At 44.5% G+C, this 19,762-nt stretch overlaps 1 protein-coding gene across 4 annotated transcripts in view; it reads right to left on the reverse strand.

The window, feature by feature from the left end:
- Positions 1-19,762, reverse strand: part of FRMD4A (FERM domain containing 4A) — a 357,044-nt gene that overhangs the window by 270,062 nt on the left and 67,220 nt on the right. Inside the window, exon 1 of one of the 4 annotated variants that reach the window (XM_038154025.1) lies at positions 1,886-2,517. The exons of the other annotated variants lie outside the window; for them this stretch is intronic. Coding sequence (XP_038009953.1) covers positions 1,886-1,918 — 33 coding nt within the window. The 5' untranslated portion in view covers positions 1,919-2,517. Of the gene's footprint in view, positions 1-1,885; positions 2,518-19,762 lie in introns of those variants that run through there. 4 annotated transcript variants of the gene reach the window in all.

Genomic DNA, 19,762 nt, shown 5'->3' on the forward strand with positions numbered 1-19,762 from the left:
CACACAAAGGAGGTCAGAATCTCTCCCTTTCTCTAGTATTAAGGCAGATTTTGATCCAAAGGATCATGTCTATATTCCCAAGCATACTCTTCTGTAGGATCAATAAATTACTTGACAGTGGCAATTGACATTACACTTTATGGATGGTGTTGCTGGGATTTACACTCCAGCTACAAAGCAGATCAGATGAACAAACAGAATACCCAGTCCTGGACCACTTCCCTTACTCTACTCTGTCATTTTTATAGCTTCACACATGCTGCAGGTGCTGATACTACACACGTCTGAGTGTAATCCACACATCAGCCTGAGAGCTCACCAGTCCTGGGAGAGACTGCCTTCAGCAGTCCTTTCAAGCCTGGTTAGAGAGGCAGAATGGAAACACCAGCTACAGCGATGAAAGTTATGTTTTCTAATAATGGAAATGAGATGGAAATGTTGGGCAGCTGCTAAGGGCTTCATCTATTATCTGATTTTTAAAAAATAATACTGGAAAATGCCTTGCAAAGCCTAACATTAATGTATGTATTCCTCAGTAATGAGAGATATGAATGGCTGGGTCTATAATCCCTTATAAATCTTTCATTCTAAAAACTGCCCATAGCATTGTTCTTGGTAATGGAGAGCTATATGAACTTGGCAGGTTCTTTTTTAAATTATCAACTTACTGTTCAAGACAAAAAAACCTGAATTAAAGTGGAAAAAAAAATTACTCCCCTGGAGAATTGCAGTGCAGACATTTGCTGGCAAATTATTTTTATTTAAATCACTTTTCTTGGTTTTAATATTGAAAAGACTTTAAATCATTGAAGAGCCTTTAATTTAGGATAGTGAATGGCAGGGAATGTAATTGAGGAGACCAGACTAGCTGATCTGCTTCAGCACAGGGGCTGGACTAGACAATTTCTCAGAATTTTTTCAAGTCTGGCATTTATAGAAAGAAACTCTTGTCTGACTGCCCCTTCAAAACTGTTTGCATCTAAGACATACAAAGACACCCTGCTGCCAGCAAGAATTGACACTGAATTGCGATTCTTCCAGTCTTGAGATGCAATACAACAGAGTTGGATTGAATGTGGTGATGGACTGAAATCAGAAGGATTTACCCAAGGCAGTTACCACATGGGATGGAGGCAGTGACTAAATAAAATGCAATCAGGATTCAATCTATCCCCAAGGACCACAATGAAATAATGGCATGGGGAGAAATTTTACAAACTAAACCATCACTGTTTTCCCTCTGTCTTTTCCCCTCTGGAATTCAAGTTTCTTTAATACTGAGGATTACTGTCAAACCTTTAAAGAGAGTTGAGAGTGAGAGAAGGCAGCAGACAAGTGCAGCAATTCCTTAGCTCTGCACTCACTCTCTGTTACAGCTTTCTGGTCTGGGTCCACAACAAGAGGTTTGGCACCCTGGCAGGGTATTCGGGTACAAAATCACCCCCTCTGCTTGCCCGTGCCCCCCTCGCTGCTGGAAGCGCCTGGCTGGGGTAGCCCGGTGTCCCCGCCGGTCCCCGTGCCGCAGGGACGCGTCCCCCGGCTGGCTCCCCGGGGAGCACGCACAGACACACAGACACAATGAGAGCCTCCAACTGGAAATCCAAACAAAAATATGGCTGTCTGCTCCAAAAGGAAAACTCATTTACAAAGGTCATCTCTGTCGAGGAAGAGTGATGCGTTACTCCCCTCTTGGAGGCAACTGCTGTCGCTCCTGTGCCGAGTTACATCACCACCGTAGTTTTGAAAAATAAGAAAGAAAAAAAAGAGACAGGAAAGAAAAGAGACAAAAGCCCGGCAAGCCCCCTATTCACAGAGCTCGCCCCGCAACTCCCCTTCCCCTCGTCGGGTAAATTGAGCTTCAAAAGACATGAACATCTTTCCCTACCTTCGTTCTCATCGGAGACAGAAGCCCTTCCATTTTGGTCCGATCCTCATGCCAATCCCGGTCCCCCAACTTAGTATCTCGTGCCCGTCTCAAGCATCCCACATGAACAAGAGCATGTCAGGACCGCCAGCGACACCCTTCAGGGGAGCTCGGCCAGCTGCCACGCCGCCAACTCGCAACCCTCAGCCGCGGGGAGCCCCGCTCCTGGAGAGACCTTCCTCCCCGTCCCTCCTCTCTCGCTCTCTGTGCATAATCCGCCCGCAGCTATGTTTGTACCATCGCGGCTGACAAACGATCCCTGCCTTACGTAATGCATTCAGCGCAGGACGGGCGATCCCGGCCGGGCCGCGGGTCCCCTCAGGGCAGCAGGCTGCGGGACGCTGCCCGCCCCGCCGCTTGCGCCGCCGCTCTACCCGGGCGGGGCTGGCGCTGCTCCGCTCCCCCTGCGAGCCGGGGAAGCGCCCAGAAAACTTCGTCACCGTGGAAGATCGTGGATTCCCCGGTAATGACTTAAAACGGTTGTAATCCTCATCCCAAGGCTCAGCCCGGGAGGTTTTCCCCGCTTGGAAACGCCAACAGTTGGAGCATTTTCTGCTGGGCGCGTTTGCTGCTAGCGAGTGACCAAACCCACGCTGAAAGGGAGTTCCTGTCAATTGTCAGCCGGGAATTCAGGGAGAGAAAGAAAGAAAAGCGCACTAAACAAAAGGAATATACTCCTGCAAAGTTGGTCAGCAAAAGATACTCCCTGAATGCATTTCTATTAGCGTTTTAATTCAGATCAAAGAGTGCCTTTGTGGAAAACTCCCTGATTGCTCCTGCTTTATGCGTTTTGTTTTCCATCGTGAAGTGATGTTAGGACTGAAGCTCTTTCACAGAAAAATCCGACTAAAAAATGAGCTTCACACCTACAAACACACCAGTGTTCAGTCCACAGGACCAGACCAGACCAGTCCAAAGTAAAACCCTTTTGAAATGCCATCAAATGAGCACAGCTGCCCACCACTGCTCCGAAGGTCAGCTCCCCCAGGGGCCACCCCACTTCCTAACACAAACACGAAAAGGATTCCTTTCCTCATCCCAGGGGGTAACCTTCCACATACCAGTACCCAATTGCTGTCCAAAAGCACAATTAAAAACCCTGTTACACCATCAGAACTCGATTTACAGTGTTAGAAAAATCACTGTCAGGCTGGCTGGAGCATATTATAGGTGGAAATTTCTAATGTCCTTTAACACCAACTCTTGCTATGTGCTAGGAGCTGCATGCTCAGGGACAGTCACTGTCTGATTCATGCACTGAGCGTGATTGGGTTAACTCCTGAAAATACCACATGTTCTCTGGATAATGATGGGGATTCACCCGAATTAGCTTCCACCATCTAAAACTCTGCTTTCTGGTCCAAGCCAGCCACTGAGGCTCCTGCAAAACCAAAAAGAGAGACCAGTTCCTTCTCAAAGTGATTGGCTGCTCACACTAGGGACCACCTCTGACCCCATGTATCCTTCATGCTCAGCCCAGGCTCCTGGAGGCTACACTGAGAAGGAAAAGGGTCAATGGGAAATGTTCTTGGTTAGTTCATGCTTGGTTCATGGTATCCCAGAGTGCAAACCTTGGCATGAACCCAGAGACAGACAAAACTCCTGCCCTTTAAGCTCCGGCAGAAATGCTCCCAGTCAGTGACATATATGAGAAAGTTCAACCCCACACATCCCTTTTCTTCTCTATCTCTTCCAGTCCTTTCAACCATGTAGATATTGCAGTTTAAGGCCATTTTTCTTATCATTCTTTATGGGGTAAAAACAGGGAGGGGAGGTGCCCCCTACAGTGATTCATATTAATTTCAAACAGAATGAACTGTTCTCAGCCAAATTCAGGTTCTTATCAAACGTGAACGAATCTGATCATATCATACTAAAGGCAGAGATAAGTTTTCCAGAGCTAAAGAGACTGTAGAATGCTGTCAGGCTGATCCATTTCTTGCTGGCTGTATATAAATGTGTTTTGCTATTGGTATTTCCAAGACTTTAATAAGACTTTGAATAAATGGCAGCAGGAATTCCAGGCTCCAGTAAGACAAGGCTGTTGGGGTATTTCTGCTGTTCAGCATTGTGCCAGGCTCTGATGAAAGATGTACAAGTCTGTGCATCTGTGAAGCATCATCTTTCCAAATTGTCTGGGGAATTTGACTGTCCATAGCCTCAAGAGGAACGTAAAGAGAGAGAGGAGCTTTTGGGCATTTTGGAGATGTCAGGTCAGGTGGTCAAGGTTAATGAAATATGATAATCTGGATGATGCACCCATGGCAGAGTATGAACGCCCTGTTCTCTTGAAGCTCAGCTCTGCTTTGAACTAGGCTACACCACAGTGCCTCATGAGCTTGCCTATGTTATCTCTGTTTACAGGCAAAAAAAAAAAAAAAAAAAAAAAGGCATTTCTCTTAAAGTCCAAAAGAATAATTCAGTCTGGACCAGAAAAGCAAGCTGGAGCCTTTCTGGTTCAGCAGCACTCAAAGCCTCTCTGATCTGAATGGATTGGGAATTGTGCTGATACTGCATGAGTCAGAGCAGAGCCCAGCTCAGCAGGATGAGCAGGAATGGGAAAGAGTATGGTGCTGTTTGAGCAGCACCAGTGGCTGTGAGCCAGCAGTGAGTCTCCCTGTCCAGGGAGTGCAAGCTGTGACCCCCAGCTACATCCCAAGGATGCTCTGGATCCCTGGGCAAGTCATCAGCTCCTGCATGGCATTACCATGAGCTACTGCTGAAGTGGTGTGTGTGACAGCAAGGTCTGTTCACATCCACCTTCACCAGTGGGGCCAGGGAACCCCAGTGGTTCTGCCTGTGTGTAGTTTTTGTCTTGGCTCCTTGGAGAGCCTGAAAATCTCCTGTAAGAGCTGGAGCATCACTGGCTGGTTGGGTATTGTGCATCACATCATCCTCCTCTCAAACTCCAGGCACCAGGTGGGACTAGAGCTGTACCAGCATCGAGGCAGATGCTCTGCTTTAGCCTGTGCAGCCACCAGCCTGCCCTTCTTGTGCTACAGGAGCAGGATGAACACTTGATGTGCTCCGGACTGTTTGCAAACCCTCCTTCACGTTCAGAGCAGTAATTTTACAACGAAAATTGTAGGAGTGAGACAAGGAAGTTTTATCTAAAATTGTGGGAGCCAAGGAAGTTTATCTTCATTTTAAAATGAGAGCTTTGGTTGCTCTAGCCAGGGGAGCAGTGCCCCAGCAGCATGTGCCATGGTCTGACACCTCGTTCCTCTGCTGGGCTGCGACTCACAGCAACACTCAAATTACTGCAGACTCGTTCTACAGCCTCTGCTCCTGCGATTTCAGATCAAAGGCACTGCACAGGCAAAAGGAGCATGTGAACACTTGCATCCTCTTTCTATTTCTGGAGAGGGGAGCAGCATTCAACTCAGATCCTGGGCAGCTACACCCAGTGTATCTCAGGCTCTCCATCTGAGAGAAGGGACCAACTGGTCTGGTTTGCACAGGTGTTGCAGGGGTTTATCCTGTCATGGATTCAAACCACCATGTCCTAGAAGATTGGAATGTAATCACCCTTAACTAGTCATGGGAGTGAGAAACCTTGCAATCCCCTCTTATATTGTCATAATTTAAATGCCTGCTGGCCTGTAGATAACAGACCAAGGCAGATGTCTACGTGGAACCTAGTATGTCCTACCTGGCTTCAGCCTTGGAGCTCCATCTCTTTCTAGGCTCTGCTGACTACCTTGACAAACCTCCATGGACCAGAAAGAGAGAAGAGATTCTCCTGATATTTAGCCTACTAGATGTATATGGCTGAATTTAGATGCCCTGTGTCCAGAGCCTAATCTTGCCCTGTGTACCCAGTACTAGGAAAAATGGCCCAAAAATCCTTATGTTCACTGTCAGACTACTAGCTAAGAGTCCTTGAAACAGCTGAACTCTTTGATATGTATTTGAGCCCTCAGTTTTCTTCTTATTCCCCCTTTGTGGGTGCATCCAGGCTGGGATAAAATTCTGCAAGCTGAACACTCCTAACCTTCGGGGTGGGGATGCCAGCCCAGATCCAAGTTGTGCTGCCTGTACCTTGAAAAACGGAGGGAATTTGGATGTGAACCCAGTCTCTGCCGCTCTGTGATGCAAAGAGCTGCCAGCTCCTCCTGCCTTCTGCCCCGTGACAGGGACAATGGATGCCGTGGCAGCGCAGCCTGTCCTGCCTGTGTGCCCCCGGCCGACCTCGGCTCTGGTCATTTCATTCATCTAACAAAAGGTAGCATCGCCGTGTTGCCATGGGAACGCCCCGCCAGCTGAGTGGCTACAGCATCCTACAAGGGAGGGGAAAACATCCCAGTCACACACCAGGGCTGTGCTGAAACGTATCTTATATTTAGAACAGGCGGTGCGGGGAATACTAATGAATATTTAACACTCGGAGTGCCTTTCATGCTTGGTTTTTTTTTTTATTTTTGTTGCATACTTCCATAAGCTCAACATTTGCTTCCAAATGGTTTGAATATTATTGCTACTGTGCTTCTCTCATCACTGCTTCTCCAGGTTTCCTTTTGCTTTTCATGAAAGCAAACTTTTCATGGGTTACCTAAAAAAGGGAAAGATTTGCTCATGTTCTGCAAGAACCAGTTCCTTTTGGAGCTTTCTTTTTTTTCCCCCCTTATTAAAAATACTGCTTTCAGTAGTATTTTTAATGTATTTTTTACTGCTTTCAGTAGTATTTATCCCTGTGCTGCAGAAAATAAATTAATCAATCAATCAATCTTTCATTCATTCATTCAGGAAAAATACACACCTGAAAATGTCCTGAAATTCCTTTCTTCTGTCCTTTTCCTCTAAATGGTCAGCAGTGAAAAAAAGGGGCCTAACCACCCAAACCCCCAAACTGTCAATAATTTAATGTGCTTTATTTTATGACACATTTTTTGAAAAGCAAATGTGCTGGACATGGTGGTGAGTCCCACTTGCTACTGCCCAGGCTGTGCAGGCAAATTCAGCCCCTCCTGGTGAGGAACAAGCTGATTTTTTTTGAGGATGGCAGAGGGAAGTGAGAACAGCACTGGCTGGGGTGGCATGGGGAAGAGGTGCCCACCCATGTGGGTGCAGCTCCCAGCACTGGGGACTCCTGAGATGCCAGGAGGATGCAGCCTGGCACAGACTGTGGCTTGTGCTGATGGCTGGGTGCATCCTCTCTGGGATGGCACTTCCTCTTCAGTGTCCTCTTTAGCTATAGATTAAGTTATAAACAAGATTTAAAAATGTGGTGTATCAGATCTCGTTCTGAAGCAATCTCCTGGCATATATAAAGCTTTGTTCTCAGAAAGGCCAGAATCATGGCAAGGATTTTAAGAGTGAAATGTGCTCTTTTCACTAGCCTGTGGAAAGGCACTGGGCTCTCTTTTGAACTTAGCAGCCCTCCAAAAGCTGTTTGGGTCCCAAGAGCTTATCTGTGTGCTTCCTGCTTGGTACCACGCCAAGGCACCAAGGATAGAGGCACAATTCAGCTGGCAGCTTTGTCAGTGATGCAAAGGGAGGAGCAGTGCTCTACTGGGTGTGTTGCTTTGGCAGCACTGAGAAACTGGAGCTGTGTTTATTTGTTGCTGGTTGTAGGGCGTATTTTCAAAATGGAGAAAGGTTTTCCTCTCCAAGATTGCCAGTGCAGTCCTTTGAGATCTGCTCTGTGTGTTCTCAGGGAGAGGGACTTTGAGGATGTTGGGAGGGGACACGCCCCTGCTCTTTGCAAGCTGTTCCACTGATGCAGCATTTGCATGAGTAAGTGCTTTCAAAATGATTTGCCACTTACCCTTACATGGCACCAATTTCAGCAAGGGCTAGAAACTCGAGCTATTTTGCTGGAGTTTGTCTTTAAGGTTCTGATGACCTGCTTTTTTTCCAGAACAGTTAGGCTTTTTCCACAAAAGCAAAAGCAGCATGATGAATATTAAAGTCTCTGACTTAGCTGCCTTCCCAATCTGGATGGCAGACACAAAAAAGTCATATCTGAGGACCAGAGGTCGTTGTAGAAGTCTGAGAAGACTGGGTTACAGCAAAGCCAGTTCAGCATCCTGCCCTTCTTGGCAGGACCATGAGGGTCTGTCCATCCTCCTCCAATAACTGACAGGCATTTATCTCTATGACACATCAATGATCTCAGCCATTGTTATCATGATTCCTCTTAAGCCAGTGTGGCAGTTTGGGAAGGTAAAGTTGCCTCTCTACCACATAAATGAACCACCTCAGCAGAGATGGGGACTGCTGTGTTTGAAGAAGCAGATTCCCAGGATCAGGCTCTGGCTCGGTGGCTTGGGCAAGGCTCTGTCTACCTTCCTTTTTCTTGCCTTCATCCTGGCTCACTGGGAGGATCTGTAGATGATTTGAGGATCTACAGATGAAAAAGGGGAGTTGTAGAGATGGGGGTCGCAGACTCAAATTGAGAATTGCTGTGCAAAATCTCTGCCCCAGCAGAGAAAATAGCCTCTGGCAGTCCTGGCTCCCAGCAGGTACAACCACAAGGCTGAGCATCCTTCTTAGTCTTCTGACAAAACATGTGCTAGAAATATGAAGGGGCTACTTTCCCTAAATAGCAACTGAGCTATATTTTCCTTTTGCTGCTTGGTATATTTGCTGTTCTGGATGTTAACAGTCAAAACACACACAAAGGCTTTCACTGGAGCATTAGGTCTATGTATGCAGTTTCAACAGTCAGATGATTTATTCATCCACTCCAGTAACCATTCAAACAGGGCACGATGTAGAAAGCAACAAACACCGAGTGTTTGTGTTTGGTTTGCAGGAAGAAATCAACAGAACAGGGTGAGAGACGCTGTTTTTCCAATGTAAAGGGCTCCAATCCTATCCCTGTCAATATCTCTGTCAAATTAAACACCATTTACCAAAGCTACAACTCTGCTAAAGCACAGCTATTATGTTCTCGGTTAGAAACCTGATTAGAGCCACCTCATGTCTGTAAGAACAGAACCTCTGATGCAAAGTGACTCCCAGATACTCTGCAAATGCTCACAAATGCACTTGATGATCTCTAGACACATCTCTGTGTGTGCTGGAAGAGAAGACCAGCTCCCACAGGGCAGACAGACAAGGCATTAAGAGAGAAATAGCCATTTTTCTGAAGTGTAATATTGTTACAGGTGTGCAAATCCTGGACTGTGGTATTTTGGCCTGGGGAAGAGGAGAAAAGGAGGGAATGAACAGAAGGGCTCAGTATGAGGCAAAAATTAAAGATGGAGCAAGGGTAAGAAAGGGGTTGAGAAAGTAAAAAATAATAATAATTATAATAAATAATAATAACAACAATCTGGGGTTGCCCAAAAGGAATCCTATAAAAAACTATTTCACACAGAAATTTTTTAATCTTTAGAAGTTGGTTTAGTTTTGATGCAAATCAGAACCCCAAATGAAAAGAGCCATCAGAGACCGTCTCTTCTCCAAAGTGTGTGTGCAGTTTTGATCCCTCTCAGGGTGAAGGCTGGGGCAGAATTTTGCAGGTCTCAGAAGGTATTTCTGCATGTAAAACACCCTGTAGGCAGGAGGATCCCTCGGATGACAGAGTCTGAGGTAGATCCTGCACTCCCCTTATTTGATGGAGAACTTCACAGGACATAATCAGATGCCAGAGCACAGGACCAAGGGAAACATGTGAAACCATTTTTGTTTGTGATAATCCTACCTTTTTTCATTTCAAGTATTTTTATATTTGTTTGTCCATCCCTAATGAATCCCACTCTCTAGAACCAGAGAACTGCTTGAAACTCAGAGCCATCACTATCCCTTAGATTTACCTCTTGGGGTAGGAGCCAGACATCCCTTCCCTTTCATCTCGACTGGGGCTCCCTTCCCTGCCCCAAATAAAGGCTGATCTTGGTAGCATGTTGTCTTATGCTGCAGTGGGTATTTCTGGCTATGCTCATTGCTGCTTCAGCAGCTGCCCGTGAGCCCCTCCTTGGGTCACTGTCCTCTTTGTGCCCCAAGCCCCCCCGGTGATGCCCTTTGCCCACCCAGCTATTGGCCACCGCATGTCCCAGCTGTGATTGTTTCTGACCATGGCTCCACTGACACTGGAAAGAAGACAAGAGTTAAACAAATCAGAGGTCCAGTCAGCTCAAACTCTTGGTCCCCTCAAACTCTTTCACGAAATTCCCAGATTCAGTTCCTTGGGGCAGGGGCAATGAGGTATTTATGCATCTCCCAGGGTGTCAATAAAGATACAAAATTAAGATGCCAGCACAGCATCCCCAGCAAGGCACAAGAGAGCTTCTAAATATAATGAATATATATCATCAGCCTGTTTTAACCTGATTTAAACAACAATCCCTGCTTGCATAAAAGCCTCATTTGAATTAATTTCCAATGCTGGATTTCATGGCACTATTAAATGCTGTTAAAATTCAGGGACCCCAGTCTCTCTTTATCTGGAAACAACAAGAAAACTCACCAAGACATGTCAGAGGTGGGATTTATCTCAGCCAACTTCAAACATCTACAGTGGCTATGGCTTCAGTTTAGCTGGTCCATTATCATTTTGTTATAGTAAGTGGCATGAACTGGCACTTCTAAGGCTCAGTTCCCTTGAACTGTGCTAGGAAAAGGTGACATGTGCCCTTACTGCCTAAGAAAAAGTAATTTTTTTGTGTGTTTCTTGTGCCACAATCCTGGCAGAAATAAGGATGACAGCATCTCATTAGGTTTCTGCTCATTATCCTAACACCCTGATTGCCCATCTGAAATACCTTGCATGCAATAAGAAAAGCAATCACTGTGATGATGGAGCTGAACTTTTTAAAATAATGGTAGGTGTTCTACAATATGTGTCAAAAACCTGAAATCTGCCCAAAACCTTTTTTTGGGACATTTGCAAAGGTCATTAACTTTGCAAAGTTCAATAAATTAAACAGTTAATTAACATTACACTGAAGTCTCAGCATCACCTGTATTTAATGACTGCTAGGCACCCCATTTTCCTCCAAATTTCCTGTAAAGTGTTTCCTCACCTGCATTTGTGATGATATGACCACTTCTTTGCTCTCCTTCCCTCTTTATCTTACTTTGCTTATTAAAAACAATTTAAAAGGCATCATCATTGTGCAAAAACACAGTTAAAGCTCTGGGGAAGAAGTCAGTTTAGTCAAGGAAAGAAATCCCTGGCGTGGGGGGGTTTGTCTGCTATTGATCCAAAGGCAGCTGATGCTTGTCTTCAGTGAGTCCTTACAGGAGTTAGGCAGTTGTAACCCAGAGCATGTAACAGGTGAAAGTCACCCACAGCTTCCAGAGGGATGAAGTTGAGCCCTAGGAGTGGAGAATGGAGCTTTGATCACCCCAAAGAGCTGCAGCCAGGGCTGTTACAAACATTGATCTTCAAAGCATCAGCGCGATCGATGTGGCCGCCGCTGCTGTGCAGATATTGACGCTGGGATAGCTAAAAATAAACCCAGCCACATGATGGGGGCTGTGGCATCTCTCCATGAGCAGTGGCCTGGCTTGTACCCCAGGGCTCACACGTGTGGGACAAGAGCAGCTCCACACTTGATGCTCTGGGCAGACCCACAAATCCCTGCTGAAGTTTTTGGGCCATGGTGAGGGGCACTGTGTGCAGCGTGGTAGCTCGTTGCCTTGTGGAGTATTGCTGCGTGTCTCCATGGGGAAAAGGAACCCACCTCGGGGGTGCAAAGGAGGGACCCAGGTCTATCTACTCTGTTCTCTGCCTTGTAATCCCTTGAGGTTTTAGGGCAAGTTCCATCTCAAACCCCTACACACTTGGGTTTATCACTATGAAAGTGTAGATAATCTATACCTCAGAGGAACATTGCATGGATAAGTCAATTAACTGTGAAATCACAGATGGAAGATGCAAAGAAATGCAAAGGATTCGTTTTGCAGATCAACCCTGCCAGGCACAAATACATTTTTAGATCCTTTCTTTCCCCCCTCACTAAAAATCCCCAGCAAGCTGCTCCTTATAGTCCTGCTTAATGTGTAAATGGGGCATCCCCACCAGTACCAGCCACATCTGTGCTGACTGTGGAAAGGGGGGAGTGAGGCCACCTGGGCTCAACAGCCTTACCTGGGCAGCCCTTGGCCGCTGCTTGGCCCCTGCCTGGCAAATGCTGCACACCCAAGGGAACAGCAGCCTCTCCTTGTCTGTGTCATAGACAAAGACCTAAACCAACTGGTGCTTAGGGTGTGTTTGGCTGCCAGAGCTGACCACTGCTGAGTTGCCATAGTTTCACTTCAAGACACTTTTTAATTCCTGCAGGACCTCACACAGATTTGGAAATCTATTAAAGGATACTTTTTAAATTTTAATGCAATTTAACAACTATGTGCCTTGAAAAAATGTACTGAATATATATATATATTTTTTTTCCCTGAATCAGTGTGTATTTTTTTTCTCTTAATCAGATAATTAAGTGGTCTTCCCTTTAAAAGGTCACTTAGAAACATCACTGGATTTATTGCCCACTGGTGATAACCATCTGGGAGGTAAAGCTGTCTCACCCAAGGGAAGCCCATCCTGCAGCCTCTAAGCACCAGTGTCAGACGTGCAGTCTAGGATATCAGGGGATGATTTATCTAGCAGTAGCAAGTGAAGGGGCTCCTGTCCTTCCTCATCCTGTCCAAACCCAAATCCATTCCCCAGTTCCCAAAATTTGTGTGCCCATTCATCTGGGAGATGTTGGATTAGAAAGAGAACCCCAGGTAAAAGAAAAAACATGCAAGGCAAAAAAAAAGTAAAAGTGAATTAACAAGGTTTATATTATCTGCCCTGTGAAGAACAGTAAGTTACAGCAGAAAGAGCAAACACCCATGAGAAAGGTAAGACTTTGATCTGCTGCTAGAGGAAGTCTAACACAGGACTCCTGCTTCTGCTTGCAGTGTCATTTTCCAGATCATTGGTGAGAAGTAACTTACTGTATTTTGTTCTTTGCTTGGTTGTGGTTTTTTTTTTTTTTGTTGTTGTTGTTGTTGTTGTTTTGGGTTTTTTTGGGGTTTTTTTTTGTTTGTTTTTTTAATCAGCTTTTCTTATGCAGGGAAAGTCCTTAGGCACACTTGGGCTAGTAAAATAATGCTTTCGCTGGTAATCTATTTTGTTAAAAAACTTCAGTGAAGTACATTACACAAAGGCCTCTTTTGCCCTGGGCTGCCCAACCCAGGAGGGTTGGGCTGTAGATCAAACCTTTACCAATAAGCCTTTAAGAATGCAGAATAGTCTATTGTGCAGATCAACTGCTTTCTTGAGTTTCACATAGAAAAGAAAAATGTTGAACAGTTTTTACTGTAGCCTCAGGTACCTAAAGTTTCAGTATCACTACATCTAAAATACAGGGGCCAGATATTGCATTGGCTAGACACTGAGAAAGCCCACAGTGGCTGTGTGCTGAGCACATATTTCATAAATACAGCTGCAGTAAGAAAATAGGAAAATATTTCAAACTGAATAGCATGCAGACTGGTTTCATACCTACTTGTCTGTCTTAGTTTGTTGGCCACATTTCCAGCTGATGTGAACAGCCCCCTCTAATCCAAGTGACATTAGCTTAAGACCTGATGGTGACATTTCCAGAGCAAGTGTACATTCTATCACTATTTCCTTGTCTCACACATTTTGTTACAATGACAGGAGTGTGACTGAGGTCCAGAAAAGAGAGCATCCTCTTTTTTTTTTCTGGCGCTGCATTTCTTAGAGCTCTGTCTGGGATCTGCTGGATTTAGAGCAGTGGGACAAAGACCTTCTGGCCCCCAGGGTAGCACTCCTGGAGCTGGGCTGGCTGAGCTGGCTGTGTGGTGACTTCTCACTCACTCTGGTTTAAGGGCAGCTTGTTCTGTTGAGCCATTGGCAACAGTGCAGCCCAGAAAAATCTCCAAAAGGGAACTTGCTTTGCATGCTGTAACTATTGGTAAGAAATGCAAACGTGGACGCCTTTGCAAATCTAATCCTCCATCCTCCCTCCTGAACACATTGCTTCCTGCTTCCTGAAAGGCAACCCTTCTTCCTTTTGCTCTCTTCCCCAGGGCTCCAAGGAGAAAAATGTCTGGGCCAAGTGTGTGTATGTCCATTACTTTATCAAATCTGGAGATTTAGCATGGTTGGCCCTTTCTGGACAGCAAAACCCTTGGTCCTGCCTTTACAGGGGTTGGGTTAAAAAGAGTTCCTTGAACTGAAAGGTGCAAACTCCTGCAGAAATGACAACACACCACATAGTGAAACCTTTCAGGGGGACCTGTGTCTCACATTGCAGTTGTTCTGCCTCCAGGACGGATGCAAGGCTGACACTCATTTTCAGCCGTTTCCAGCTTGGTTTTCTAAGCAGTTATGGCACTGAACACTGTTTGGTTTCAGAGCAAAGAGCCTTTCACTGAAGCATCCCATCTTACCAAGGATTTTGCTCCCCCGCTCCCCCCCTCCTGTTATGTTGGTACTTCAGTCATGCCAGGAGGCGTTCTCTAAAATCATGGCTACCTCATGTCATGAGGAAGGTTTCTTTACACAAAAAGGACTTATGAGGACAGGAAAAAAAGTGGCTGATCCACAGTCTAGTGTCTCAAAAGAGGTTTGCCAGAAGCCAAATGATCAGATACATACATGCATACATCAATCCTAATTGTGTATCACCTTCACTTGGAAAGCACCTATGGCCCAGCTCTGCATATTTCAGCTCTTTTCTGTTCCCTTGTCTCCTGTGGATACCTAAGGATTGGCTGCAATTATGTGTTAGAGCAAACTGAAAAAAAAAAGCCCATGCCTCTAAAGAAATACATCATTAGTGTGGCAGAACTTTCATTATTTAAAAGCAACATCTTTTTGCCCATAATTTTTGACAATCACATTAAAAAAAAAATTAAAACCTGCATATCTTCCTACATAGGGGTATTGTTGAGACTGTCACACCTAATAAGAGCAAGAAAAGACAGATGAAAGCACTGGGCTCATTTCTGAGCAGCTGGGAACGGCACTGAGAAAAGCACAGCAATTGAGATTAAGAGAGAGTCTTCACAGTGCAAGATAACCCAGCTGCTTGGAAAATCAAATCTATTGAACATCCAGATTTCATGCAGCAAAACAATGCCTTGCTGATAAAGGAAAATAACAATGCTCATGCAGAGTTCTACAGTCTTCGATTCAGTTTGGAGATAAATGGGCCGTCCTATACTTTTCCTCTTTAGAAAAAGTCAGGGTTAGTTTTCCAATTGTGACTATTCATTGCCTCTTTTTGCCAACTCTGAAAAATCAACGTGGAGGTTTTCATTTGATAATAACATACCCCACAATTTACTGGAAAGGGCACCTAGGACGTGCAGGTCTCATTCCTCACACTGGCTTTAAGAACCTCCTTCAGCTCTCCTTCTCCTTCTCCTCAGTCTTCCCATGGTGAAGAGACATCAGTGCCTTTGGGAAATGTTTTGACATCTCAAGAAGAAAAGTGTTATACCACTATCCTGTAATTTCCTTACTCAGAGCTGATTCATGCTAAGAAGTCAGGAATAGTAGGGCCGACAAAGCTGATCAGAAAATGTTTTTCCCTCTGATGTAAGCTGTGTACATCATCAGATTCTACAATTTCCTCTGAAAATTACTATCTGGGCCCAAATGTTTTAGCTTTTTGAGAAAACTGGGTATTTTCTCATGGGAAGTGATACTTGTTCATAATCTTTAAATCGTTAGCTGAAATCTGCTTTGCCATTGAAAAATGGTTTTATGCCATCAATTTTGATCAGCCATGGAACAGCAAGCCTCTCTTTTGGGATTTTAAATTTTCATTGCTATCCAAACATAACATAGTACCTACTGTGAGGTTTTGGACCAGGTAGAAAGTGTTGATTGTTCCCACCCATTCTCCATTCTCCTTTTTTGCCCTGTGTAAACTGAACACAAAAACATTTCTCCAACACCAAGACCCAGCTCTCCTTCCTAGACTCAAAAAATGCATCTGGACAGGACACCATAAAACCCAGCTCTTTCTTTCCTTCAAGGCACCATATTTTCAGTAACCTTCTAATAACCTTTGAAAGTGTACGATATTAATTGAGAAAAGCAATACTTCTGGAGTTTTCACTGGATATAAAAGAAGTATAATACTCTTAATGCCTCTAAATGAAACCTTTTATTTATGCATGAAAAGATGGTTAATATATTCCCTCTGATGGCCTTTTGTTATGTGTTTGGCATTGTAATAACTAACTAGTCATTCCTGCTCTGGTTTTTACTTCTGGCCAGTTTTTTGATCAATGGGACAATAATTTACCTTTCACCAAATGCCTCAAGTTTCCTTGAGAGCCTTTGTAATAAAATTCATCAAAGCATTTGTAAAGTCCACAGGAATCATTGTTGACTAGTTTTCTTTCAAGTCATTATTGTATTGATGCTGAGGACTTCAGCCAGGCTGGGGGAAGGATATCATATTCCCCAAAACAGGTTGTTAAACTTACAACTCGAGTCCCCTGCAAAAAGCTACCAAAGGTGCCACAGCTGGAGTTCCTCCCTGCTCCTGCTTAGACCAGCAGTAATATATATTACAACTCGTAGCCTTGAAATTACCCTCTTGGGATGAATTCCTAGCACCACAAGTCCTTTCTTGAGAGGATATAATTAACAATGTTTTCATTCTCCCTCCCTTCTTCCAGGCAAATCTGGACTCCAGCCCTTACATCTTTGCCTTGGTATCCTCCAGCCTTGTGAAAACGATGTGAGTTTTGGCCTTAATAACAAGCCATGGAAAATCTACATAATTGACCCCTTTTCTGAAAATATTTCAAAGCTTTCTCTTTAGCCTTTGAATATGCATGTGCAGAAGGGATGCCCTCATTTCAGCAGACCCCTGTTGCATAGAGCAGCCTTCTTGCTGCCATACAGAAAAAACAACCAGGGAGTTGTAAGAAATGGGGTTTTCCCTCCCAGATGCCCTACTTTTCCTTTCTGTGTGATTTTATGCAAAGGAGTTCAAGCTCTTTACTTCTGTGCCAGGCATCTGTGGCATTACTGCACATAGTATAATCCATACATATCCATGGGATATCAGGGTTGTGGGCTCCAGGGTTGAGGGCCACGTGTCCAGGGTGATCTTGAGCCTTGCATGAGCAGTCCAAAGTAATTTTGCAGCAGCACCCAGAGCAGAAACCTTTCTATGGCTGCCTGCCTGCATAGAGAGGTACCCCAAGCAAGTCTCAGAAGTGAGAGTTGGATCCTTAACCCAAAGAACTGGAATCTGCTCATCAAGAAATGGGAAATGTTAAGGTACTTCTTAGTTCAAGCAGTAATGACAACATGATCATTTTCCATTGTGTCTCACTTGAGTGATTTCAGTGCTCCTAACTCCTGAGCTGTGAGCCTGATTCAAAGTCCACTGAGTCCATGGCATGTCTCCATTTATCCTGAGGGAACCTGAGGGTGTGGATCTGAAACAGAAGTTGAGATGGTGTTTGGTTTTGAGTTTGAGTTTGGGTTTATTTTTAATTACTTATAAGCATTATGGCCTCATTGTGAGCTCTTTTTTTTTTCTGATCTAAACTTTATTTTTCCCTTTAACATTTCAGTATCATTCAGATGGCTACCTCTTCTGAACCATGATTTGTTCACCATTTGCTTACATTGCTCTGTTCATATTCCCCCTTCCTCTACCAATCCATCTAAAACTTTTTTTAAAATTTTTCATTCAATTGCAAAGCCTGTAGTTCTTATTCGCCAACAGGACTGAAAATAGGATGATGGAAACAGATCTTGATTTCATATCTGTGGCTAAAACCTGCCTTACCCAGATCCAGAGAGGCACTGACACTTTCCTATCCTTTGGATTCAGTCAGTTCTTCCACTTGGAAAGAGAGAACTCCTCCAAGTCAATATTACTCACGTGTTTATTCAAAATCAATACTTCTTATTACAGCTTCTGCAAATGTGTCTCACTGTCACCTACTTAGCTCACAACCTTCCCGGCAGACTCCCAGCTTGCTGTGAAGTTGCAAGATTGAAGAAAAGAGAGAGTCAGACAGACACAGAGACCTGCTGACATGGGGTGTCACACAGGACAGATTGCCAGGAATTCCTTCATCTGCTTCTCATTCCCTGCACTCAGACACACATGACCAGATGAGAGACAGTCATGATCTTTGAAATCTCTGTTTTACTCTCAGTTTCTGCTTCCCCTCCTGAAAAACAGAAGGCCACAAAGATGATCAGAGGGCTGAAGCACCTTCCCTGTGAAGACAGGCTGAGCGAGGAGGTTGTTCAGCCTGGAGAAGAGAAGGCTCCAGGGATACCTTAAGAGCACCTTCCAGTACCAAAATGTACTGTGTAGAGAGCTGGAGAGGGTCTTTGGACAAGGGCATGTGGTGTTAGGACAGGGATTAATGGCTTTGAACTGAAAAAGGGTAGATTTAGATTGGATATTAGAAAAAAATCTTTAAGATGAGGGTGGTGAGACGTTAAAATAGGCTGACCAGAGAAGTGGTGGATGCCCCATCCCTGGAAGGGTTCAAGGCCAGTTTGAGTGAGACTTTAAGCAACCTGGTGCAGTGGAAGATGTCTCTGCCCAGGCAGGGGTGTTGGCCCAAGGTGATCTTTAAAGTCCCTTCCAACCCAAACTGTCCTTTGATTCTACAATTCTAAGCGACAGCTGACACCTAGTTCAGGTCACAGCAAGGATCAGCCAGTGCTCAGGCAAAACCATCATCCCAACAGTGTGCAATGTTTTTATACCTTGCTGCTGCCCCTGCTGAAGCAGATGGCAAGCTCCCATTGACTTTAATGAGGCCATAAAAAGCCTGTGATGTTCATGCAATATGGAGCAGCTCCTGTTCAGCCCGTGCCACTTTTCTTTTGTTTGCTCCACGGATTAAGAAAGCCTCCACTAACCCCCAAGGAATCTCCAGCCTCCTCTGCAAGGAGCTGGAGAAGGATGGAGGCCAAATTCACAGCAACAGCAGTGTTTTTTCTTGCATCTCTGCTATCCCTTAAGCTGCTCCTACCCTACCCCAGAAAGGACGGGCACTAAAGTGCCACAACTCGCAGGTGACAGAAATCATTCAGGAGTGCCAATTGCAGAGCAAGAGGGGCTGTGGGAGGATCTCAGGGCACTGGATTATATAGCAGTAAATGGGCAGATGGTATTCAGTGCCCATTAGTGCAAAGAGACTTGTGGGGGAGAAAATAAACCAACCTATGTGAATGCAGTGCTGCTTTCACAGTGCTGATAGCAGTCATGAGACAGGTGCTGGAGACACTGGATAGTTTTCTGAAAGCTTTGGGTCATACAAAAGTGGTGGTGAGAAAGAAAAAAATGAATGTTAGGAAATCTGAGGGAAAGGGTTGAAAATAAAATACAGACTTTATTATTCCACTGTAGAAAACTCTGTGCACCCTTATTTTGAAGACTCTGTGTTGTTCTGATGACTTTGTCTTGAAAAAATAGAGAAGAGAGACAGACAAGAGACAGAGATGATCAAAGGTTTAGCAGGACTTCCACAAAATGGAGGAAATAAAATAAAAATAGAGAATTTTTGGGCTTGGAAGAGTGCTGAAGTGAAGCAAAAAGTTAGTAAAATCACAAACAAAGTTAGTAAAATCACTGCAACACAGTAGAATAGAAAAATAGTAGTGGTTTGTTTCTCATAAAATAGGGACTGCTATTTTACATGCAGCAATGTCACTGATCATTTCAAATGAACCTCACACCACACTTATCTTATGCTGTGTCATTAAACTGAACCCTATTGCAAAAAGATACTCTGTAAGTAATTCAAAAGGAAATAGATTAAAATAATTTAACAATTTTAGAGTTGTTAAGTCCTTCCATGGCTGATAAACACAAGGTAACACCTGCAACTTTTAGCTTAGGAAGAAAATTTATTCACTGCTGGATGATCCAT

This window comes from Motacilla alba, chromosome 1A (genome assembly GCF_015832195.1).
Source record: "Motacilla alba alba isolate MOTALB_02 chromosome 1A, Motacilla_alba_V1.0_pri, whole genome shotgun sequence".
Lineage (NCBI taxonomy): Eukaryota > Metazoa > Chordata > Aves > Passeriformes > Motacillidae > Motacilla > Motacilla alba.